The sequence below is a fragment of the Budorcas taxicolor genome, chromosome 17 (assembly GCF_023091745.1).
Source record: "Budorcas taxicolor isolate Tak-1 chromosome 17, Takin1.1, whole genome shotgun sequence".
Classification (NCBI taxonomy): domain Eukaryota; kingdom Metazoa; phylum Chordata; class Mammalia; order Artiodactyla; family Bovidae; genus Budorcas; species Budorcas taxicolor.
Genome location: NC_068926.1, coordinates 16,050,912 through 16,078,346, shown reverse-complemented (window position 1 = coordinate 16,078,346; position 27,435 = coordinate 16,050,912). Strand labels below are relative to the sequence as shown.

Sequence of the window (27,435 nt, the reverse complement as noted above, 5' to 3'; positions counted from 1 at the left end):
TGAAAAAATATATTTCTGAATTTCTTCCAATCACTCTTAGTCAACTTTACCCACTTACATAGTAGGTGACAACTGATATGTTATATTAAAGGTTCTAAATGACCCTACTACCAAAAGTGATTTATTTCTGAAATGTCAAAAGGTTTATTCCTAGTTTAAGATCTATTAAAATTCAAATATCATTCATACTTCAGTGCCACTAAGTCAGTAACACAGTTTCCTGAAACCATACGTTATTACAAGCAGAATAGGGAGACTAGGAACAAACTGAATATTTGGGGTGGATGGGCAGTGATTAGGGGAAAAGCAACATGGTCATGGCATTAAGGATTTTAAAAGATTAAAAGAAAAAGTGTAAGACTAGATATTAAGATAATACTTGAGACACCTTTTATGAGGCCAGCATTCCTGCTGCACTACCAAGCCCTACATTTCAGGGCAAGGTTTTATCTCCACTGCCGTTGGGCAATGAATGTGAGAGAAATACATCAAAGTTTAGTGAACAACAAAATATCACGTCAATCACCAGTCAAGTATCTAGGATTGTTTGGCTCCAGTTTACCAATAAAGCTAACTAAAAACAGAATTTGATATTGAAGTGGATGTAAGACTAATAAAGCCCAGCCTGGAATGTGGCCCAAGTCTCTTCAATGTATAGAGTAAAACACCTTTCAACATTTCAGAGTTCCAAAAGCCTGTGAATGCATGTGTGCTAAGTCACTTCAGTTGTATCTGACCATTTGCAACCCTATGGACTGCAGCTTGCCAGGCGCCTCTGTTCATGAGGTTCTCCAGGATAGAATACTGGAGTGAATTGCCATGCCCTCCTCCAGGGGATCTTCCTCACCCAGGGATAAAATCTGTGTCTCCTGCATTGGCAGGCAGGTTCTTTACCACAAGCACCATCTGGGAAACGAATAAGCCTGTACCACATTTATTATTTCGATAAATATATATACATACACATACATACACACATACATACATATTTCTGAGCATTAAAATGAGGAACTATTCATCCGTTCTGCAACCACCATTCTCAGTGGCTCAGTCTGGACATTATCATTGTTAAGGAGGTACCATCTCACACCAGTCAGAATGGCTGCCATCCAAAAGTCTGCTGCTGCTGCTGCTAAGTCACTTCAGTCGTGTCTGACTTTGTGCAACCCCACAGACGGCAGCCTACCAGGCTCTCCCGTCCCTGGGATTCTCCAGGCAAGAACACTGGAGTGGGTTCCAAAAGTCTACAAACAATAAATGCTGGAGAGGGTGTGGAGAAAAGGGAACCCTCTTACACTGTTGGTGGGAATGCAAACTATGGAGAACAGTGTGGAGATTCCTTAAAAAACTGGAAATAGCAATCCCACTGCTGGGCATATACACTGAGGAAACCAGAATTGAAAGAGACACATGTACCCCAATGTTCATTGCAGCACTGTTTATAATAGCCAGGACATGGAAACAACCGAGATGTCCATCAGCGACGAATGGATAAGAAAGTTGTGGTACAAATACACAATGGAATATTACTCAGTCATTAAGAAGAATACATTTGAATCAGTTCTAATGAGGTGGATGAAACTGGAGCCTATTAAACAGAGTGAAATAAGTCAGAAAGAAAAACACCAATACAGTATGCTAACACATATATATGGAATTTAGAAAGATGGTAATGATGACTGTATATGCAAGACAGCAAAAGTGACACAGATTTATAGAACGGTCTTTTGGACTCTGTGGCAGAAGGCGAGGGTGGGATGATTTGAGAGAATAGCATTAAAACATGTATATTATTATATGTGAAACAGATCACCAGTCCAGGTTCAATGCATGAGACAGGGTGCTCAGAGCTGGTACACTGGGATCACCCTGAGGGATGGGATGGGGAGGGAGGAGGGAGGGGGTTCAGGATGGGGAACAGATGTAAACCCATGGCTGATTCATATCAATGTATGGCAAAAACCACTACAATATTGTAAAGTAATTAGCTTCCAATTAAAATTTCAAAAAAAGTACATCAGAAACCTTGATAGCAAACATGTCATTCTTCAATAACCAGATTCAAAGCTCCCAGTACACTTCTCTATTTCCTGTAAGTGTTATCTAGAATGTGCACTTTTTAAAAATACCAGTGTGGTTTAGTCACTAAGTAGTGTCCGATTCTTGCAACCCCTTGTGGACTGTAGCCTGCCAGACTCCTCGGTCCACAGGATTCTCCAGGCAAGAATACTGGAGTGGGTTGCCATTTTCTACTCCAGGGGATCTTCCAACCCAGGAATCAACCTGGGTCTCCTGCCATTTCAGGCAGATTCTTTACCCACTGAGCTACGAAGGAAGATAAAAACACCAATAGAAGCCAGAAAACAGTAGTATATTTCCAGTCCGTTGAGAGACAATATTTTAAATCCAGTATTGTATGTCCAAAAGGATTACATTTTTGCCATAAACATGACCTTTAAGTCTTATGAATCAGATTATATCACACACCATATTTAAGGCTAATTACACTTTCTCATTTTGGTGAATTATAATTGATATAATATTATACTAGTTGCAGGTATATAATGTAATGACTCAGTGTTTGTATATATTGTTAAATGATTACCACAATGAGTCTTGTTAATATCTGTCACCATACATAATCACAAATTTTTTCTTGTGATGAGAACTTTAAAAATCTCTCTCAGGAACTTTTAAACATGCAAAACAGTATTATTAACTATAATCATCATGCTGCATATTATGTCCTCAAAACTATTTTATAACTAAAAATCTGCATGTTTTGATACCTTCACTCCCATCCCCAGTCCCTCATCTCTGGAAACCACCAATCTGTCTTTGTATGTGTGAGTTCTTTTTTTTTTTTAATTTGTTATGCTTTGGTTTGCTTTCAGATGCTACATATAAGTGAAATCATACAGTAGCTGTTTTTCTCTGTCTGATATTTCACTTGGCATAATGCCCTCAAGGTCTATCCATGTTGTCACAAATGGCAAGCTTTCATTCTTTTTTACGGCTGAATAATATTCTATTCAGTGTGTATGTGTGATCTGTGTATCACATTTTTTTATCCATTCATCTGTGGATGCTGAGGTTGTTTCCAAGCCTTGTCCACTGAAAATAATGCGGCAATGAACACTGGGATGCATGTATCTTTTTGAATTAATATTTTCATTTACTTCGGCTAAATACACAGAAGAGGCAGTGCTGGATCATATGGTAGTTCTTCTTTTAGTTTTTTAGGAAATCTCCATATTGTTTTCCACAGTGGCAGTACCACTTAACATTGCCATCAACAGTGCACAAAAGTTTCCTATTCTCCACATCCTTGCCAATAATACTTGTTACATCTTGTATTTTTGATACCCTTTCTAACAGATGGGAGATGATATCTCACTGTGGTTTTGATTTGCATTTCCCTCATGACTGGTGGTTCAGACAGTAAAGCGTCTGCCTACGATGCAGGAGGCCCAGGTTCGATTCCTGGGTGGGGAAGATCCCCTGGAGAAGGAAATGGCACCCTATTCCAGTACTCTCGCCTGGAAAATCCCATGGACGGAGGTGCCTGGTGGGCTACCTCCATGGGGTCGCAAAGAGTCAGACACGACTGAGCAACTTCCCTTTCATAATTGGTGATGTTAAGTAACTTTTCATGTACTTGCTGGCCACTTTTGTCTTCTTTGGAAAAACATCTATTCAGATCCTTTGCCCATTTTTAATCAGATTTTGTTGTTGTTGTTATTGAGTTGTAGGAATTCTTTACATAATTTGGATATTTGTCCTTATCAGATATAGTTCCTTTTATATGAAATACAGAAACCTACACCCCATGAAAGAAACTATGGTATTTAATTCATCTTTAAAGTGACAATATTTCAAAGATGTAAGAATTTTACTAAAACCTCTATTGCCATAAACTTGGAAAAGAAAAAAATATATATGTAGGCAATTCAATATATTGTAAGTCAAGTTAAATCATTTATAGGATATTAGGAATTCTAATATAACATGGTCAGGAATATAAATGAATCATTTTATAGTAAGATAAAAACTCAGCCTCTGTCCAAATTTTCCCTTTGTAATCTAAGTAAATATTCAATTACTTGGGTTATCTATATTTAGTACATGTACTGCTTATTAACCTCTGTGGTTTGTTTTTTTTTTTTTTTTCAAGATTACACAGAATCTTTGTATCTTCCAAACCATGGTTAAAAATCCTTGGGTTTTTCTTGCCTTTAATAAAACAATAATTATTTTTAGAAGATTTATACTTTTAATTAGGTTGCAAAATATAATATTCCTTATTTTATTTATCTCAAAGCCAGTCCTTCAACTTTTGATTCTACTGTTTCATTTTAATGCTCTTCAATGTATTCTAAATATAAACCTTTGTTGAAATAACATAAGTAGACATCAAGGACAGTATGATTAATGTGCTCTGGATTTCTCCTGTGACCACCCCAGACACAAGGTCCAAGACCCTGTGAAAACACTGCTAGTTTTTAAGGAAAACACTTGAGGCAAATAATAAACAAAAAATCAGGTCACTTGATCTACCTCCCAGAATTCCCAATAATATCTCCCATCTAACTTTCATGCTATACATTCTAAGCTTTTGAAACTCATAAATCTCTAAACAGTGATACTAAATTTGAGATAGTTATAAGGGTCTCAATGCAGACGTAGTGGAATCCACTTTACACCCCAGTTTGATCCAGCAGCATTGCTTATTGAAAACCTACTAAAAGCAAGAACATCTACTCTGTATCCTAAAATGTCATATAACAGAGTAAGGCTTAAAACTCTTAGAGGAAAACATAGGCAGAACACTCTGTGACATAAATCACAGCAAGATCCTCTATGATCCACCACCTAAAGTAATGGAAATAAAAACAAGAATGAACAAGTGGGACACAATTAAACTTAAAAACTTTTGTAAAGCAAAGGAAACTGTAAACAAAGTGAAAAGGCAACCCTCAGAATGGGAGAAAATAACAACAAATGAAACAACTGACAAAGGATTTATTTCTAAAATATACAAGTAGCTCATGCAACTCAATACCAGAAAAACAAACAACCCAATCAAAAAGTGGGCAAAAGACCTAAGCAGATATTTCTCCAAAGAAGACATATAGATGGCTAACAAATACATGAAAAGATGCTCAATACTGCTCATTATTAGAGAAATGCAAATCAAAAGTACAATGAGATATCACCTCACACCAGTCAGAACGGCCATCATCAAAAAACATATGAACAATAAATGCTGGAGAAGATATGGAGAAAAGAGAACCCTCTTGCACTATTGGTGGGAATGTAAATCGATACAACCACTGAGGAAAAAACACTATGATGATTCCTTAAAAAATTAGGAAAAAAACTACTGTGTGACCCAACAATCCCACTACAGGATATATTCCTTGAGAAAATCATAATTGAAAAGGACACATGTACCCCAGTGTTCACTGCAGCACTATTTATAATAGCTCGGACATGGAAGCAACCTAGATTCCCATCGACAGAGGAATGGATAAGGAAGCTGTGGTACATATATACAACGCATTACTCAGTCAGAAAAAGGAATGTATTTGAGTCAGTGATGATGAGGTGGATGAACCTGGAGCCTCTTGTATAGAGTGAAGCAAGTCACAAAGAGAAACATACAAAGTATATTAACACATACCTACGGAATCTAGAAAGATGGTACTGATGACCATATTCACAGGGCAGCAGTGGAGATGCAGATGTAAAGTACGGACTTATGAACAATGTTGGGGGTGGGATGAACAGACACAGCAGCATGGAAACATACACACTACCTTATATAAAACAGATAGCCAGTGGGAACTTCCTGTATGCCTCAGGGAATTCAAACTGGTGCTCTGTGACAACCTAGAGGGGTGGGATGGGATGGGAGGTGGGAGGAAGGTTCAAGAAGCTGTGGACATATGTATACCTATGGCTGATTCATACTGATGTATGGCAGAAACCAACACAATACTGTAAAGCAATTATCCTTCAATTAAAAATAAATTAATTTTTAAAAGTCAACATATGGTCTGACTTTTAATTACCATGAAATTTGTTCCACTGGTTACAAACAGATCAGAGATGTTCTCAGCTCAAAATTTTGCTGGGTTCATAGTGGGAAGATATTTGCCATCCTCACATAAAAGAAAGTATTCATGTATCAAACATTGAACAGTGGGCCATAAGTAACGAATGCTTTTGTCATTTCAGAAATGCTTCTGCCCTATAGCAGAGACACAATTTCAACCATTCTGCACACACAATCCAGCTGTGGAAATGAGCCCACCACTTTCAGCTCTGGCTTTCCACTGATGCCAAATGTTTCTTCATAGAAAAGGTGCGTTGCTGACCGTATAATAAGCTCAACTCACTTCCCACGTGGCTCAGTGGTAAAGAATTCACCTGCCAGTGCGGGAGACATGGATTCGATTCCTGGGTCAGGAAGATACCCTGGAGTAGGTTGTGCCAACTCACTCCAGTACTCTTGCCTGGAAAATTCCATGGATAGAGGAGCTTGGTGCGCTGCAGTCCATGAAGTCCCAAGAGTCAGATGTGACTAAATACACTAACAACAACTATCTACCATCTATTATAAGTTATTTTTAGAGAGCCCTACATATACTGTCTTCCTTTTTTCCATTGCTTTTGCCAGAACAACTGCTAAAAATATCATGTGATAGATTCCACCAAGAGAATAACAGTAAAGAGATTTTAGATCCCACCATGGTTCCAATAATGACTTAACTACAATATTGTAAAGTAATTAGCCTCCAATTAAAATGAATACACTTATGAAAAAAAAAAAGAATAAAGTTCTAAGCTAGTCCAGATCTGAACACATTCTCTCTGAGATCTACCCCCTAAGGTGAACACAGGGACAGAAAGCAAATGACAGATTTGTTTCTCCTAAAATTACAGCACAACTCGAATGTCTAGATTGTTTATTCCAGACACTGTAAAGGGCCTTTTAAATAAGGTAGCACACCACCTGCTTTTCTATGGCTTTCAGCAATTGTGGAAGCCAAGTGTTCCAGTTCTAAATTACCAACTAAAGATGCCAAGGATATGTTAAACAAAGCCAACACATAGGTGGCACATAAAAAAAGATGGCTGTTCAAGCAACCTGGGGCAGAAAAAGACAAACCAGAGAGGTATCATAGGGTCAATTCTTTTCTATGTCTGTGTTGGGACATCAGAGGATTAGACGGAAGTTTGGAAATACAGGAGCCCCAGGTTCGATCCCTGGGTCAGGAAAATTCCCTGGAGAAGGAAATGGCTACCCACTCCAGTATTCTTGCCTGGATAATTCCATGGACAGAGGAGCCTGGTGGGCTATACGGGGTCGCAAGGAGTCAGACACTGAGCAACTAACACTTTCACTTTCCTTTTGGGAATATGGATTCAGGGTTGAAGGGATCATCAAAATGTGAAACAGTTATCTTATCGGGTTGTCTTTAACATAGTTCTCCAGACAAAGCTTATCTGTGATTGTGCTTAGTCACTAAGCAGTGTTCAACTCTTTGCAACCCCATGGACTGTTGCCTGCCAGGCTCCTCTGTCCATGAGAATTCTCCAGGTGAGAATACTGGAGTGGGTTGCCATGCCTTTCCCCAGGGGATCTTCCCAACCCAGGGATGAACACAGATCTCCCACACTGCAGGAGGATTCTTTACCATCTGAGCCACCAGGGAAGCGCTCATCTGTGATTATCTTCATGCAATTTCTTGCCTTCAGGAGGTGGTAGAAATCACATATATAAATGGAATCTGACTTTATTAGCGTCAATCTTTACAAAATCACTATTTTAATGTTCTGTAGATTCTTGTAGAGAATCTGTTCATTTGGTAGCTTTTAATTATGCAGTTGTTTAATAGTTTCACTATTCAGCTGAATGTACATGTATTTCCTCTTTTCCAAATGCTGGATAATACTTAGAGAAGATAAGTCTGGGTAATCCAATTAGATAATGACACTCTCTCATTTGTAGTCGAAAATATCTTAGCTTTATATACACACATCTTAGATGTAGATTGGCTCTTTTTAAGATTAAATGAGATCTTAAAAAAACCTAAACAGAAATCATGGAAAGACTGTCCTACGCACAGTTATAGGAAAGAGAACATAAGAAAAGATGACAGGAGCTCTGAAAACCAGCAGAGAGAGACCGCTTTTTAAAATAATGAAGATGAAATAAACTGTTAAAAAATTAAGTCCCTCAAATTTTTTAAATTACTTTTCTTTAGGTGTGTCATACAATCTATACTATGTTATTGCTTGTGTTGCTTTGAAGCATCAAAAAAAATAAGAATAGAAATAGGATATAAGCTGAGTTGGAAAAGTGCTGCTCCCCTTGTGTAGCCAAGCCCACAAGCCCCTAGCACTCCATGTTCAATTCAAGGCCATGAACAAGAAAAACTATTACAGATGTCAGAATAAAACATAAAGGTAATATTTGTGGGAATTTAGTCTCCAGCTGGTGATAACTGGTGAGTTCAGTGTGTACAATTTGTATTTTCAACTTTGGTTGGTCAGAGCAGTGATTTGTTTCATTCATTGTAGTTTCAATGATTTGTTCTGTTTATTCTCATCATCCAGTCCCATCACTTCATGACAAATAGATGGGGAAACAATGGAAACAGTGACAGACTTTATTTTCTTGGGCTCCAAAATCACTGCAGATGAAATTAAAAGACGTTTGCTCCTTGGAAGAAAAGCTATGACAAACACTAGACAGCATATTAAAAGGCAGAGAAATTACTTTGCTGACAAAGGTCCATACAGTCAAAGCTATGGTTTTTCCAGTAGCCATGTATGGATGTAAGAGTTGGACCATAAAGAAGGCTGAGCACCAAAGAACTGATGCTTTTGAACTGTCGTGTTGGAGAAGACGCTTGAAGTCTCTTGGACTGCAAGGAGATCAAAGCAGTTAATTCTAAAGGAAATCAGTCCTGAATACTCATCGGAAGGATTGATGCTGAAGGTGAAGCTCCCACACTTCAGCCACCTGATGTGAAGAGCCGACTCATTAGAAAAGACCCTGATCCTGGGAAAGATGGAAGGCGGGAGGAGAAGGGAATGACAGAGGACGAGATGGTTCGATGGCATCACTGACTCAATAGACATGGGTTTGAGCAAGCTCCGGGGATGGTGAAGGACAGGGAAGCCTGCCGTTCTGCAGCCCATGGGGTTACAAAGAGTTGAACACAGCTGAGTGACAGAACAACAACAACAACAACAATAATTCTAATCCAGTCATTAAAGGAAAGGAAAAATCTAGAAAAGTGTCCCTTTCTGGTTCATCTTTCATGCTGAACAACCTGGAATGACCTGTGCCATTCAAGAACTCAAGTTGTTTCTTGGCATTTTGCCTCTGCTTAAGGCATTCTCTGAATCTCAAAGGAATGCTCCTTTTTCCTAGCTGCACGTAAAAATCCCATAAACTCAGCTCAACGAGTACCTCCTCCAGGAGGTCCTCCTTGACTTCCACCTCCTCCCTCCCTATAGGTGTCTCTCCTTGGTATCCCCCATTCCCCTCTCTATCATGGTTCTTACCAATTGTGCTACAATTGTCTGTTTACTGCTCTGTGCCCCCCACTAAAAGGCAAACTTTGTGAAGGCCATGACTGTGCTGTTTTCTTAACCTTTATTTTCTCTCCTCATTTCCCAGGCAAGAATATTGGAGTGTGTAGCCACTCCTTTCTCCAGGGGATCTTCCTGACCCAGGGATTGAACTTGCGTCTCTTGCATCTCCTGTACTGGCAGATGGGTTCTTTACCACTGAGCCAACTGGGAAGCCAAATCATTACTTCCCCTAGTAGGAAAACAGAATGGCCCTGACTGTGTAAATTGAGAGGAGAAAATGCAAGAGGGAAGGACATAACTAAAAACCTCACTTCAATGAAGAGCACAGGCATCAGAATGAAGGAAGGAACACCAGAGCTGAAAGTCCTTCTCATATGTGTCCACAAAATATTACCTTTTTGACTATATCATTTATTTTCCTTCTAGTTTACATAAGGCGGGCAATAGATGGGATGATAAAGCAGGAACAAAGCTGAAGTATTAAAAATGTCTGATGATTTCATTGATTACTATTAATAGATAAAGAAATTTACTCTTTCACTCAAGCTACTTGACACTCTAAGTTAACATACAGTAAAGAAAACATGAAAATTCCAAAAGAGGAGGGTTAATGGTGTGAACTACTAACGCTACCAACCATATCAGGAAACAAAAGATGTTACAGACATCAGCCACCACATGACAGCCACCTGGAGGGAGAGTCCTGAGGAAACTCAGAACGAAAACAAAGAATGCCTGCGATCCAGCTGTCAACCGCTGCAGTCATGCCAGACTCTGCACTCTGAGGAAACTCAGGACGAGGGAACACAGGATACTGGCCCTGGATAGCTGAGGCACACCTTAAAGGAATGACTACAATGAGCCCAGACTTTGCATCTTCCCTAGTGGCTCAGACAGTAAAGCGTCTGCCTGCAATGCGGGAGACCTGGGTTTGATCCCTGGGTTGGGAAGATCCCCTGGAGAAGGAAATGGCAATGCACTCCAGTACTTTTGCCTGGAAAATCCCATGGACAGAGGAGCCTAGTAGGTTATGGTCCATGGGGTCGCAAAGAATCAGACACGACTGAGTGACTTCACTTTCCTTTCCTTTTCCTATACACAGAAAAGGGCTGATTTCATTAACTTGAGATGTCTGGTTTTCCTTAATTATCAATAATCTTTTGATGTTCTGGCTCCCTGCCCTTTGTTGCAAAAACTCCCATACATCCAGGCTCTTCAAAGCAGTCCCTCAGAGTAATCTGAGACTTCTGTCTCCCGGGCTCAAAGCCCTGAGAAAGTCTGCCTAATAAAACATAACTCTCATCTTTACGGTTGTACGTTTTTTTCTTTGCATTGACAATGGGCTCCACTGGATTTATTAAAACAGCAAAGTGCAAAGAAATCCGGTGAGTGAGTATAAGGATAAAAGGCCAATGTTATAAGCCAAGATGGTCCTAGATTTTATATATCATAGAGTTATAAATACAAGGGCAAATCTATTTAACTAGTATGAAGAACGTATGAGGCTTCCCAGGTGGCTCATTAGTCAAGAAACCCCCCTGCCAATGCAGGAGACACAAGAGATGAAGGTTCAATCCCTGTATCAGGAAGATTCCCTGGAAAAAGAAATAACAGCTTGTTACAGTAATTTTGCCTGGGAAATGCCGTGGACAAAGAAGCTGGTGGGTTCATGGGGTTGCAAAGAGTCGGATACAACTGAGTACAAAGAAGACAGCACCGAGATACCTTTGTTATTATAAACTTTGTTATTATAAACTGACATGATCTAAAATTTGACAAGGTAGTTAATTTAGTACCTCATGAATGGAAAGGAAAAAACAGTAGACAAAACAAAGAGATTTGCTTTTTTGGCTGGAATTCCTTAGGACTCGAAATGAACATAGAGATAAATATTTTTCAAAGTCTCTCAGAATCTTTCTTAAAATATTCAGAGTCACCAGTTGCTTTAGATGGGGTGGTATTGAGGAGAATGTTGCCTGTACTTGGTCCAGTTATGTGGTATTGTAAAAGGCAATTAAAATATATGGTGCCAAACAAAGCAGAAAAAAAAAATTAAAAATGAGAATTTAACAGCAATTTTTCGGGAAAATAATAAATCATTTTAAACGGAAATAATTCAATTTGAACATCTTTCTCAGGGACAGAAGAATAACAGGGCAGTTTTCTGTACCTGAAGCATAAATTCAAGCGGTAAGATACACCCACTATCAGTCATTTGACAAATATCTGCTGAGTTCCCATTGCTTTCTGTCCCTGGAGACACAGAAATAAATAAGCAATGTTTCTTCTTCTTAAACAGCTCATAAGTAGGCAACTGCAGTAAAGCAATAGGGCATGTGTGCTAAGTCACTTCAGTCTTGTCTGACTCTTTGTGGCCCCACGGACTGTAGCCTGCCAGGCTCCTCTGTCCATAGCATTCTCAAGGCAAGGACACTGGAGTGGCTTGCCATGTCCTCCTTCAAGGGATTTTCCCAACCCAGGGGCGGAACCCACTTCTCTTACATCTCCTGCTCTGGCAGGCAGGCTATTTACCACTTGTGCCGCCTGGGAAAGTCGATGGCTTAAGCCTATCTGGGGGAAAAGAATAAAAGATACAGTGGACTATTTTCAGAACACTTGTGATTCTTCCCTGAGGCAAGAAGATAAACACCAATAAACTCTCCAAATAGGGGGGAAAATACCTGTATTTAGGACTGAAAACAGGGTAGTCCTCACACTGAGATTTAGATGTTTTACAGTCATGGAATTCATCGCTGTCAGATACACCCTCTGTGAAGAGGATGGACAGCATACACGGTAATATACAGCATGAAACTGGTCTTCAAAAATATCATAGATAATTTCATGACTCAAGAAGTATAGAATTCAACTGGGAAAGACGCTGTATCAGATCGAATGCTTGCTGACAGAGCGAAACTCACTCAAAATGTGAAGATAATAGGAAACAATGACAGGGCCCATTAGCTTCTCTGATTGATCATGATAATATCAAAGTCCATGGGCTGAAGTATCCTGCAGCATTGTACTTTAACAAAGAAAATGGGTAGGTTCAGGAAATCTAGAGAGAATTGTTGATCTTGACAAAATTTTTTGAAGAGTTTACTTGTGGCCAGGCTTATTAAATATAAATAACTCCTGAGAAAGACAACTGTAAGTAACAAAGAACTGGATAAAGCACTCCATGTGAAACTGATGAAAATGAAAACTTTCATGAAATATTTCTAAAATGAAGGTAGACACAGCAAAAGCTAAACTATGCTTTTTAGATTTCAGACATGGAGGACCGAAAAGGAAATCGAAGACTGTCGAGGTCAGTTTGGTCATCCCCAAAGTATTGATGTCCAAAGAGGCTGACCAGTCCATCAGGGTCACACCGCTGTTAGCAAATCTAGGCTGTGACACCAGTTCTTCACAGAGCCTATTCAGGGCACTGGTATTACTACCACCAGAGCCCATTTGTTCTTGTTTTGCTGTAGACAAAGGCACCTCAGTTAACGGACACCCAACTCTGTGACCGTCGTGAGACTTGGTTGTTTACACTTCCCTGTGTTTAAAATTAACTTTCCCTACCCTCATCCCTGATGCAACACTCCAACAACACATAGTTTTAAGTGTCCTCACTGCCATTTTGCTTAAATGAATGCACCAATAATTAAACAGGTAACTTTCAACAACCTTGATAAAACTATTATAAAATCAAACAAAATGAGAACCTCACAATTCTTAATACTACATCCAATTCATCTCCTCTTTCAGAGAATACAAAGTCCAACAGCCAAAAGGAATTATTTTCTCCTGTATAGCTAAAGTACTTATATATCTTTTTTATGGAGTTGTAAATTCTGCCCCCTCTCCTCCTCCTCATCTTTTTTTCTCCTCCTCCCCTCACCTCTCCAGGCTCCCAACATATACATTCAACTTGAGAGGCAAATGTGGCATGAAAACGGTGAGACCCAAGAGGGAAGAGCTTTTTCTCTGGAGTCTCACAATAGATAAGTGAATTTTCCGAGTTATTCATTAAACCTCTAGAGATATAAATAGAATAGTGAAGAGCAGCTATGAGCTATGACATCCTCTTGCGCTCAATCAGTAAGAACTTCATAACTCACTTGAGACTGGCAAGTTCCATATAATACATGAATATAAAGGCTTGGGAAGAATGTGAATAGCTCCCTCCACCTACAGATTGTGAAAAAGTACCTCATGGGAATATAACAGATTAATTCCAAAGCTGCTGAGTTTAGACGGATAAATAAATAGAACAAAAGACCAGTGTACACAAAGACCAAAGTCAAGGGTGCATATTCTACTTACATATTCTGTATATGTGCGATACACTTAAGGATTATAAACAGAAGTGTTTTACTTATAGCACTTAGTTGTATTTTAAAATAATTTTTTAAAAATCAAGCTTTTAGAACATTTGACAGTCATTTTGTCTTATCTTTCCCTAATATACCTTGGAGAAGGAAATGGCGACCCACTCCAGTATTCTTGCCTGCAAAACCCCATTGACAGAGGAGCCTGGCAGGCTACCGTCCATGGGGTCGCAAAGAGCTGGACACGACTGAACGACTTCACTTTCCCTAATATAAGAAGGCTCATAGAAAATATTCGTGGGATTTCCCTGGTGATCCAGTGGTTAAGAATCTGCCCTGCATTGCAGGTGACCCAGGTTTGATCCCTCAGGGAAAGAAGATTCCCACAGGGTGCAACGGGGCTTCCATGTGCGGCAACTAAGACCCAGTGCAGCCAAATAAATAAGACTGCATTTAAAAAATAATTTCATAGAAAGAAACTATTTTTGGCAAATGTTCTAGGCACTTTCAGATTGCCTGGACCAAGGACACAGAAAAAAATCATCAGAACAAAGTGTAGAATCACCACCAAAACTGTCAGCTCGAGGAAAAGGGAAAGCAGTAATCAATCCTCTTTCACTCCGTTAGCGAGCGCATTTAAATTGTAGAATGTAGCTGCTCCCAAGACTTCCATGTCGCTTGTCTCTGTCATATTACAAATCAAAGGTTAGGAATCATACCCTAGACACTCGGAAGAGTTAATAGGCTTCCAAAACTCATGCCTTGCAGATTTTATGGCACAAGGATCAGAAGGTGCAGATTTATTTTTCTCATGTTCCCTTTGTCTCATCTTCCTTAGGTGATATATTTCTTTCTACTCTGAGAGCCACTTTTCTCTTTCTCTTTGAAATTTTTATTAAACCAATCAGTATTTTAAAATGGCATTTCCCTTTGTGTGCATAAAAAAATTACAAGGTTCACATGAGTGAATCACTTAAAAAGTGTCTTATAATTACAGTGTAGATGATTTTGATGATAATTTGATTCATTTAAACTGTATTTAACATGAGTGCAATATCTCTCACATTCAATTTTATTTCTCAAAATTGACATTTGGAGAATTAAATAGATTATCTAGATGTACTGATATCAAGGTTTAGAGGTTTGGTCAGCTTTTAAGAGAAAAAAAACATATATGAGGAAGACCCTTTGAGGATATATTAGCTATTTTAGCCACATAGATACCTTATCAAGTATTTTTATGGTATCTGGCTGGTGTAACTGCAGCTAGCCCCTTCCCTGTTTAATGCACATTCTTCCTGATATTATATCCTTAATAAACATTTTTTAAAACATGCCATTTGTTCCTAGATTGAGAAGTAGCTGCTCTTGTTTGGTTTAATCCTCCATTCTATTAAGTACAATTCATGGGCTTTTGGTAGCTATATTTTATTTTGAGTTCTTTGACTTAAAATGTTGCATGTCTTTCTCCATCTCTTATTATTACTGGGTTTCTGCAGGGGAAAATTGCTCATTGTTTAGGGGTTCTTTCTTAGTAACTTTGAAGTTGGGTATCACTTAATCTGATTATCATGCTATCCATATCACTGTTGAAATGCACAGCATAGCAAGGCTAGGAAAATGTTAAGGTTTATTTTACTGTTATACCAGCTTGTTAATTAATGGCTTTTTTAGTAACAGCATGATCTAGTAATTAAGAGCAAAGGCCTTGGGATTAAAACCGGATTAAATGTTGGACCTGCTGTGGCTAAGTAGTAATCTTGAGCAACTTCCTCATCTATAAAATGGAGATAATAAGAGTGCCTTCTTCATAGCACATATTAGAAAACAAGGTAAGGCAAGGCATATGAGGCATTTTGCCTGTCATTGTACTAATCATTATTTGCTAATCTTATCACTACTGGTAACACAATGTATGTTATCATTCAGAAGTTAGCTCCATGATTTACATATAGGTATATTATCACATTTTTTTAACTGTATCAGGTGTCAAAGTCATCATTTACCACACTGTTCAGTGCCTCCTTGAAGTTCAAATATATTAGCATTATGAACACTACATGTATATGCACATATATATATTTACACACACACTGGAATGTACAAATGTATGTATGAACTTTTCCTACTGAATCCATATACATACTGTTTTAACAACTTTATTTTAAATTCTAGAATTAGAAAGTCAAACTAATTACAAGCTTCACATTTCTAATACATCCTCCATCTTCCTCCATCATCTGAAATGACGTCTCATTTCAGATAAAACAAAATCCAATAGAAAAAAGGAATTTGTTTTGCCATTTAGCCAAGTTATACAAATATATTTTTTATGGAATTGTCAAGTTTCCCCCTACACTGCTAACTCCCATTATTACCAATATTTAATAAATGCTTACAATGGTTCTGTGAGAATGGTATCCAGGTTCAGTATCAACTTCTTAGAAAATTAAAATGTATGTTCACATGAAATGAACTTAAGTTTCCAAAACTGAGGTACATACCGGCATTCAAAAAAGGTAGGTTATCTTTTCTGCTCACACTTTCTGGCGCTGAACATTCACAAACCAGTGCACACTAGGAAGGAAAAAGAAGAAAGAAAACATATTTGAACATGATCAAATAAGGAATGAGATTCTCTTATTTGCAAAACATGAGGCCATGCACACAGTTTCAAAAACTTTTGAACAAAACATTTTTGAAAAACTATTTTGAGCTGTATCTTTACGATAAACCTAGATTAACTTGTAATTATTTACTTACATATAATATGACTTTATTATATAGACTACATTTCAGTTCGAGTTAAAGACTTCTTGGGAGAGAAAACCTGTACTTTCTTTGTAGAAAAGAACTCTCCCTAACATGCTAGGAATAGGTTCCCATTACAGCAAATCATCTATGAGAAGGTGAATATCTTTGTATTTCTGTCAGCTGGGTGGGTCGAATTTGGATCAATAAAGAGCAAATTATTTTCTAGCTTTTAAATCAAGGCAACTGTAAATAAAGGAGAAAAAATATTGTAGCATCTAATTTCATAATGCAGAAGGAGACGTTTTTTGTCTCTGGCAAAAGATACAAACACTTGCTCATAAAGGATGAGGGTACTCTATAAATAAGCTGATGTCCAGTTTATGAATAAGTAATTTACATACAAGCTAATCTAGAGATAATAGATGATCTATTAACCCATGAAAAATAGATTCAGCTCATGATCCTTTACAGAACAGACACTGCTCTGGACAGAAGAGAGGAGAGACAGAGAGAGACACAGAAACCCACCTCCCTTCCCCCTCCAGGGACTGGCCCTGCTCTGAGATTCACAGCCACGGAGGTCATTGTTCATGATAGAGAAGGGACACAAACAATTTAAAACATTGATTCAAATGTTACTTTCTGTACTTTTAAAGTCCACTACTCATTCTTCTGTCATAACATTCATCACATTACTCAGGAAATTTCTAGATGGAGAAAAATGTGCTTTCCTAAATTTTTTAGTGCTTATATTGAGATCCCACTAAAAGAATGAATAACTGCAAAGAATTCTTAAAATTTAGTGTTCTTTAGATCATTTTGCAACTAACCAGAAGTCAGAGGTGATTCCTTTTTTTAATCCACAGGTATTTTGTATATGCACTTTCCAAATCACCACAGCAATGTGCAAGGATCCTTAGACACATTTAAAATTCTTTATTGCTCCTATTTACAATATTTTCTCTACTTCTTTCAGCCTACATAGGGCTGTTAAAGTAATTTTTGGTAAATATTATATTCATCATATTGGTGTTTGGTTCTAGAATGTATAATGGTTATTTACTGTCCAATCAAATTCAGTATTCTCAGACTGGTCCTCAAATGCTTTCATGCTTTATCCCTGACATCCTTCCACATAATAACTAGGTACACAGCTCTAAATCATCTTCCTTTCCAAAAGAATATCATCATCTACAATATAACTTATAGGGATGGTTTAGATTAAACCTTTTTAGTGAAGAAGTCCATAATTCCCAGAAACCAGGCTATTATCCTGAGAAACTGCTTCTTTTTATGGAGGCAGTCCTGCCTCTTTGAAATCAAAGATAACTTTCTCATTCCAAACTAAAGGCCTGCTTCATTTCACCAAATGAATACAGACAAATGACTTTTATATATTTATATCTTCCACCCACACTGGAAAATCGATATTGAGGACATTTTAAACTAATATTCTTATTTTGCAATGTTACTGTATTTTAAAGTTCTACTATTCAGAATCCTCTCAAGATTTAAATCCATTGAACACAAGCAGAAAGTAAGAAGCACTTAACAAATTAATGTTTTCATATATGGACTCTGGTTATTGCTTTCTTCAATTGTTTCCTGAAGTGTACACTTTTTGTCACTATTTAGATTGAAAGTTCTCCAGGCCAAGAACCTTATTTATTTCCTTAAGCTATATTAAAAAAAATTTTTTTTACATTGACCTTAGAGTCGCTGTTACACTGTGCTAATTGCTACAGAGAATGCAAGGATGGAAATGAGGTGGAAATTGTGCTTAAGAAGGTTCAGCTATTTATACTGTTCATTGCTATTATGATGATGGATATTTGCAACATTACACATTTGCATGGTGTGCGCTCGCAATGTAATGACTCTACATTTGTGATTCTGAGCAGGAATAGCAAAACATCACATGCTTTTTGTACCAGATGTAGCACCACAACCCTATTGATTGTGATTAATAATTTTAAAAGTATCTTTTGAATGTAAGTGTGGCCAAGCAAAAGAAACATAAGATATGCAAAATTCTTGGAGCTAAATGATTTTGACTCTAAGCTAACATATCAATTTGATACGTGTTGATATGCACTGACCTAGAAAATTAGCAATATTGTGTGAACAACAATTGTAAAGCTCTGTATGAATCCATCAAGACCAACACTTCATGGCTAAGTACTTTCACATCTGTTAATTTATTCCATCAATCACAGTTCTCAAAGTTATTCTGGAGTCTCCTGGAAATTCCTGATGACTTTTTTTAAAGATACATTCATTTAATTTATTTTACTTTTTGGCTGAGCCATACAGTATGTGGGATCTTAGTTCCCTGACCAGGGATCGAACTCATGGCCTCTGCATTGGAAATTCAGAGTGTTAGCCACTGGACCACCAGAGAAATCCCCTGATAACTTTTGTCTTTGTATCCTTTGTAGCATCTAGCACAGGGTAAAGACAGCTTTATTTTCAAATTAATACTAAAATATTATTTGTCTGTTTCCTTCTCTTTCTCTTATAAGCATATAGAATTTTCTAGACTGTATCACCCAATCACGTGATAGCTAATAGTATGTGTACTTATATACTCTTCTGTTTTAAACATTTCCTGTTTGACTTTCTAATATGATAAATGTCTACAGATATAGGTCAAATAAGTGAATTATATATAGTATAATTACAAATACAGTAAATGTCAGTAGATAAGATCCACATAAATATAAATTTCAAGAGTGTAAAACAGAATAGCTATGCTTTTGTGATCTCATTCAGTCTCATGGCTTAAACACCATCCAAATATCATCAGGTGACTCGCAAATACATAACTCCAGTTTGGACAGCCCACCTGAATTCCAGACTTGAATCTCCAGCTGCTTAGATACATATATACTTAAATATCTAAGAGGAATGTCAAATATAGCATCTCAAAATCTCCCATCTTCCTCCACCTGCTTCTCTCAGTGTTTTTGAGAAAATGGTAATTCTGTTTTTTAGCTATCCTTTTCTCCTGGAATGTAGCCACAATTCACTTTCTCCATCAGCATCACCCTGATTCAGCTCATCTGCATTTCTACCCTGAATCTTCATAATAATTGGGTTTCATTCTGCTGCCCTTGCCTCATGGTAGGCTCTACTCAAAACAGCAGCCAGAAGGTCCTCTTAAAATATGAATCAGACTTCACACCTATACACTCATCTCCTCAACTGTCTTTACACGTAGCTCAGAGTCTCATGGGCTTCAAGGAAGTACACAGTCTATCCTCCCTGCTTCATGAATCTCTGTCCTCAACTCCTATCACTCTCCTCCTTGACCTCTCAATGCTAGTCACACTGACCTTCTTGCTGTTCCTTCAACACAAGGAGCATCCTGCCATCTTAGGCCCTCTGCTTTTGCTGCTCACTCCACCTATAATTCTTTCTCTTTTCGGAAATCCACAGTTCTTCTTCCTTATTTCCTGCACGTTTCAGATCAAATATCATATTACTAGTGAATCTATCCTTGACCATCCAGTGTAAAATGGCCACAGCCTAGGACTCTCTAGTCCTTTTCTCCCTATAACAAATAGCACCATCTGATCAACAATATGTTGCTTATTTTTTTGTTGTTACTTCACAGGAAGGTGGCATCTGTGCCGAGTTGGTTCGTTGATGAATGTGCGAGTGTGCTCAGTCACTTAGTCGTGTCCGACTCTTTGCGACTCCATGGACTGTAACCGACCAGGCTCCTCTGTCCATGGAATTCTCCAGGCAAGAGTACTGGAGTGGGTTGCCAGGCTCTGCTCCAGGGGATCTTCCCAACCCAGGGATGAGCCTGCATCTCCTGTGGCTCCTGCACTACAGGCAGATTCTTTATGGTTTACCATAATAATATGGTCTTAGGAAAGAAGGAAACATATGTGAGAGGAAAGAGCTTGGATTTTCATTTATAATTGTAGCCCATGCTCTGGTTGTTGGGTATGATTCAAGATTAAAATGTAGTATTTTATATCAGAGGTACTATTATGAACTCAATCACATTCCTCGGAATTCATATGTTGAAGTCGCAATGTTTCACTGTATTTGGAGATAAGAACTTGGTGGAATTGGTTAAGTGAGGTCACAAGAGTAGGACCTTAATGCCACAGCTCATATCCTGAACAAGAAGAGGAGGAGGCACCAGAGTTCCCTCTTTCCCTCTATGCATGTGCGCCATGGAAAAGCCTTGTGAGGACACAGCAAGAAATCCGCAAGCCAGGAAGAGAGGATTCACCAGGAACTGAATCATCTGGCACTGTGATCCAGGACTCAGTAGCATTTCAGAACTGTGGGAAATACATTTCCGTTGTTTAAGTCATTTAATCTATGGTATTTCATCACAGCAGCCCAAGCAGGTTCCTATAGGTACTAATTTTTTACTGCTCAGCATATATAAGGGATAACATGTGCCACTCAGTACACGAATATGGTACAAAGAGTTGTTCCGTTTCTTCTCCCGCATTTGTGCAAACCAGTGAGAAGGATGTGGTTTTAGGATAACCTCAATCTCAGTTACTTTGTCTTTTCATATATTTCAGTCATTGACTAACTTCAAGATTTAAATCACTATTAGTAACAGACCATGTTAACACATTTCATAGAGATTTTGATTTAGCAAGTCTGCAAAAGGGTCCTCGTATTTGAATTTCTAACAAACACTGTGATGATTCTGACCACACTTTGAAACACACTGAGATAAAGTTCTTTCCACATAACTCTTCTAAATATCTTGCAGAGTGGACCTTATGACATGCTGTTCATGACCATTCCTAGGGATTGCCAGCAGAGTTTATAGTAGCTTTATAAAAAACTTTGCAAAAGGTCAAGAATGCAGATAGGATAAAGCTAAAACCAGCTTGATGTGGTTAGCATCTTAGCCCACTTATGACAACTACACGGTACGTGCTGACACTGCCACCTATTTCTGGAACAGCTCAGTTAAGTCATTTTTTTAAAGTTCATATTACTAAATCAGAAACATTAGTGGGGCATATTCCTGAGTATCAGGTTCTCTATTTATGAAAAGAACATGACTCAATTTGTGCTATCCCATAATAGCAACATTGTAAAGGAGTCAAGGGGTGAGCCAGCTTTGGGAAAAAATAGAGGTGTCTGGTAATAGGTTAGGAGGTGTCTGGTAATAGGTTAGGAAAATGGAAAGCAGGCTTACTTTGAAATGGGAAGTATTTTAGCTCCTGGTCTCCATGGGTTCAGGCACGATTATCTGCCTATTTCTGCCTTTAGTTCATCCTGTTCCCCCCACACCCTCCCTACCTTCTTAACCTACAAATCCTCCCTCTCTAATCTTGACGCGCACAAGCATCCACGTGGTGGTGACTAATAGGAGTCTTACATAGAAGTCCAGAGTTAACAAGGGTTGCATGACAGAACCTTAGCCTTAAGACAGGACTCTTAAGATGGTCTGCTACATAACTCCAACATGGCCCTGCCATTGGCCAGCAACCTGATTCAAACATTGGACCGCACTGAAATATGTTCATGACCTGGAATACATTCTGAGGCAGAGTACGGAACAGAGAAGAACAAGGCTTGGGGAAGTGGTAAGACCCTAGCCAATGCAGACTAAGAACAACATTTTTTTTGAAAGTCAGTTTAGATTTTTTTCGTAGTGTTAACGATTTGTTAAGTGCTAGATAAGTACTGTCTCTCTCATACTAGAGAGATGTTTAGATGTTTCCTCTGCACCAAAAATTAAAATGCGCTCCCAGATAAGGGACACTAAGCCAGAAAATAGGTCACAATGGATCATGTTATTAAAAAATGCTCATTTATGAAAAGGCAGACATTCTAATATATAAACAAATTCATTTCCCTGAGGGGGGGAGAAAACTATTAGTTTATAACTTGATACCCTGTCCCTCAGTGAGATAGGTAACACCCTTCCTAAATCAGGACTTTAGACTAATAATTTTGTCTCTCTATTTAAAGAAAAGAGAGTAGAAAGGAAATAAAAATCCTGGATACTGACAATATTGGGGCTTTTATTCTGGACTTCAAGGAAGCTGGCACTGCCTCTCCCCTCTAGGGTCCTCCCGCCCATCCCTCAGCCTACTTACCACTTCCTGCTTCTTTCTCCATAATTTCCTAAGGCACAGAGTTGTTCAATCTGTCCTCCTTCACATGAAAACAAAACCCAAACTCAAACTGTATCGCTTTCCAAAGAGAATTCTGAGAGCAGAGAAGTGGTTACTTTTGGCAATAGGCCTCCCAGAACGTTCTGTGCATCTCACATAGGGCTAATTACTGCAGAATATAACAGCGATCAATACTTTTGTTCTAACTGAGAAGAGGCTGTGCCAACACAGAGAGCCAGCTGCGGAGAGAAAGGTGTTTTGAATGGTGTGTGGCTTTGCATAGTGTCATGCACACAGGCCGTCTGGGTTGTGAGGATGAGACACACTTAAGGCACTCCCATTCCAAAGCTGATTTCTCATTTAGCTTTTGAATAATGAGATTTCATACCCCACAGAGGTGATGGTGATCCAGGCAGCTGGCAGAGCTGATCGTTTCTAATTTAATTTGTGCAGTGAGCTGGCTGGGACCCTACCTTTTGTCCCTGCACATCTGTCGTGATGTTGTCGGCTTCCCCATCCTCAATCTCCCCCATCTTCACGACACTGACTTCTATGGTGCCAACAACTTTGCCACCATCTGACGTTCTGCAACCAAAAATAAATGAAATGAATGAAAGGTAAGACTCTTCTCTTTCCAGAAAGTATATCCAAATATGTTTGTTTCTGAAAACCACCAGCACTGCTTTTTACCTGCATCGGTTGCAATGAACAAATCTGCTTTTTAGACATCAAAACCTATACATCATGTTGGTGTTGTTTTTAATTTCCAAAGAAAATTAAGCATGGTAAGTGCATGGACTGTCACAAGCTACCTCATGAAGGTAAAATCACCTCAAGGCTTTCAGGAGTAGCCAAGACTATGGATTCATGCTCCACTGGATAACCCCATGTCCCCTACAGCAGCATCGGTCATTTCTCCTCTGTACCAATCTCATGGGATACTGTCCACATCTATTACAGACACTGCTACTGCTAAGCCACTTCAGTCGTGTCCGACTCTGTGCGACCCCATAGACGGCAGCCCACCAGGCTCCCCCGTCCCTGGGATTCTCCAGGCAAGAACACTGGAGTGGGTTGCCATTTCCTTCTCCAATGCATGAAAGTGAAAAGTGAAAGTGAAGTCGCTCAGTCGTGTCCGACTCTTAGCGACCCCATGGACTGCAGCCCACCAGGCTCCTCCATCCATGGGATTTTCCAGGCAAGAGTACTGGAGTGGGGTGCCATTGCCTTCTCCAATTACAGACACTACATCTGAATAAAACAGAAAAGAGTAAAAATAACCTTATATTCCTCTATGACCCAGCAATTGGCTATAAACTCTGATTTTATGCCTTTTTCCGAATGTCATTTTTCTTTCTCAGAGACCAGTTAAAGACGATTCTCTCCTAGCAAACATCAGAAAGTTATAGTACATACAGAGCAGAAATTAACCACTGAAGTCATTTAAGATAACCATTACTTTTTCCGATAAAGAAGCTGAGACTCAAGAAGATAGACTCATTCATGGAAACAAAGTGGCAAAACCAGAAACCAAGGTTTGTATCCTCTTTAAGTCTGTTGACTTAAAGTAGTCTTCTCCACTTAATGAAAATTTATATTAAGATTTTCATCATAATCACTGTTACACAAATTTTATGGTTAACGTCAATAATGAAAACAAAGTTAATAACAACAATCCTTTAAGAGTCTCAAATTTATTTTCTGGGCAATAAAATATACAGAATAAATGATGGCATCATATCATGGGAACACTGTAAGACATAATGATGCTCTTCCCTTTCAACTTATTTGGAAGATAGGCAGTTAAGTCATCCATTGGTGGGGTGTGGCTGTGGCTTCTCTCAAGCCTAACTGACTAAAGTTAGCTACCTAATCCTTCATTTTCTTTATTTAGTCATTTTAAATTTTTATTTTAAATTTTAATCTGAATATAAATGGTATATTTCAACCAATTCCTTCAAAATGTCACAATTTTATTATTAGAGGTGTCAGAAGAGGAATAGGAAGATTAGTAAAAATAGTTTACTAAAATGCTCATTAAAATGAATGCTGCTGCTGCTAAGTCACTTCAGTCGTGTCTGACTCTGTGTGACCTCATAGAGGGCAACCCACCAGGATTCCCTGTCCCTGGGATTCTCCAGGCAAGAACACTGAAGTGGGTTGCCATTTCCTTCTCCAATGCATGAAAGTGAAAAGTAAAAGTGAAGTCACTCAGTCGTGTCTGACCCTCAGCGACCCCATGGACTGCAGCCTTCCAGGCTCCTCTGTCCATGGGATTTTCCAGTCAAGAATACTGGAGTGGGGTGCCATTGAATAAGTTAGGTGAAAAGGAAATCCAATTTTTACCAGATCATAAAAAGTTTTTCTCAAAATACATACAGTACAAATTTAAACACACTTTTTGAATTATGCTTCTAAGAAAACCAAATTAGAAAAATTCTAGAGACCTATACATAGGGAATGCAATAATGTAATAAAATAAATATTATGTACATAGAAAATTAAAAGTGATTTACTTAAATAGTGCATTAAGGTTCCTATTAAATGTAAAATAAAATGCTTCTTGGTGATTTCAGTGTAAATCATAATATTAACTCAATTATTTTAATTAATATAGAAAACAAGTATTCATCATAGAGAAGATGCATATGCAGATGACTATTATCTATGATATTGTAAAAAAAAACTAAACTCAAATTCTGAGATAATTTTAACAATTAATTATACCATTTTCCCACTTGAAAATTATATAATAACTTATAAATCATGAATGTGACATATCTCTGCCTAATTATTCAGTATCTGATAGTTAAATAAAGAATTTAATAAAAGCCCTGGTACTGTTCATAGTTTTATCTGGAAATCTGCAGACTCCTCCTCCCTACAATTTGATAATCAATAACAATTAAAGACACCTTTTTCTTCGCATAGAGAAGGCAATGGCACCCCACTCCAGTACTCTTGCCTGGAAAATCCCATGGACGGAGGAGCCTGGTGGGCTGCAGTCCATTTTGCTTAAGCAAACTGCCTAATTTCTAGGTATACAAAGCTTGTGTATAACTTTCTGAATTTTTTTCACTGAACTAAACTAAATAATGTCACAGTGATTCGAAAAAGAGGCCAGACTTCTTACAGCCCCATTCCCAGCACTGAGTAACAAACCAATATTTGCAATAACAGGTGAAAGTCTGAATTCAGGAGTCTGAGTTATCTGCCAGCTTCATGACCTTGGACAAGGAACTGAACCATGCGAAACTGTAAAATGGAGATGATAATTTTATTACAAGGACTACAACATGACTTATGTGAAGTTCTCAGCATGATGACTCACACAAGACAGGTGCTTCTTCCTTCTCCCTCTCTTCATCCCAGTAGCAGCAGTAGAAGGATCAACAAAGTTGCTATTGTCATTAATGTCTTTGTTGCTGTTTAGTCACTAAGCCCTGTCTGACTCTTCTGTGACCCCATGGACTGTAGCCTTCCAGGCTCCTCTGGGATTTCCTCCATGGGATTTCCCAGGCAAGAATACTGGAATGGGTTGCCATTTCCTTCTCCATGCCTGTAGCAAGAAATACTATAATCTTTTAATATAGTCTTCGATGCCTATCTTAGTAAAATTTCTGAATAGAATTGAATTCAATTCAGAATTTTACTAAAATGAGCATCAAAGACTGTATTAAAAGATTATAGGATTTCTTGCCACATGCATCTCAAGAGTGTCTTAAGTGCTCATTAGAGATACTAAGACTTCGTAAAGACAGATGACATTATAAAGTTTACATTCCTAGTAGTGCAAAAGAATATTAGTTCATACCAATTACAATGCAACTGAACCTTTCAAAGTGCTAAAGTTAGATGAAGAAGCAACACACCAAGGGCTTATGGGAATAAGCTTCTAAACTGTAGCTATATTTCAGTTCAGTTCAGTTCAGTCAGTCAGTCGGGTCCGACTCTTTGCGACCCCATGAACCGCAGTATGCTAGGCCTCCCTGTCCATCACCAACTCCCAGAGTCCACCCAAACCCATGTCCATTGTGCAGGTGATGTAGTCCCTTTAAAATGTATCTGTTTACTTTTTAAATACAGGCATATCTCATATAACCATGCTTTGTTTTATTGCTCTTTGCTATTTTTGGAGCATCACAGTTATTGTGTTAGCTTTTTATAAATTCAGTGTTCATGGCAACCCTATGTTGAGCTAGTCTGTTGGGGAAGCTAGCCATTCTTCCCTATAGCATTTGCTTGCTGTGTTTCTGTGTCATTTTAGATTAAGGAATTCTTGAGGGATTCTAAAACTTTTTTTTCATTTTGGATAAAAATCTCTGAGTACTTTAAAGCAGGCTTCTTCATCTGAGATTTATGGGAGACAGAGTGGTGAATCTAGGTTATAAACTGAAGAGCTGAACTCAAGATACCCAAAAGCAAGGGTCATCCTGTCAGTGAACTGCAATGTGAAAAGTAGAGGCAGTTTTTTATTTATCCTGTAACAATTTACTACCCACAGAGCACGGATATTCAACACTTCTCTTCAATCAGGCAAATCAGAATCAAAATACCTATCTCATGTTTCCAAAGGCTGTTTCAAAAGCAACTTTTAAAAAAATTAGAAAAAATTCATTCTTAAGTGATTAATGATGCTT

The 27,435-nt window shown here is 38.3% G+C and overlaps 1 protein-coding gene across 1 annotated transcript in view; it reads right to left on the bottom strand.

Moving 5' to 3' along the window:
• The window catches only part of INPP4B (inositol polyphosphate-4-phosphatase type II B), a 723,258-nt gene that overhangs the window by 238,624 nt on the left and 457,199 nt on the right, over positions 1-27,435 (bottom strand). Inside the window, exons 9-10 of the mRNA XM_052654320.1 lie at positions 23,269-23,380; positions 16,436-16,508 (exon numbers count right to left, since the gene is read on the bottom strand). Coding sequence (XP_052510280.1) covers positions 16,436-16,508; positions 23,269-23,380 — 185 coding nt within the window. The remainder of the gene's footprint in view (positions 1-16,435; positions 16,509-23,268; positions 23,381-27,435) is intronic.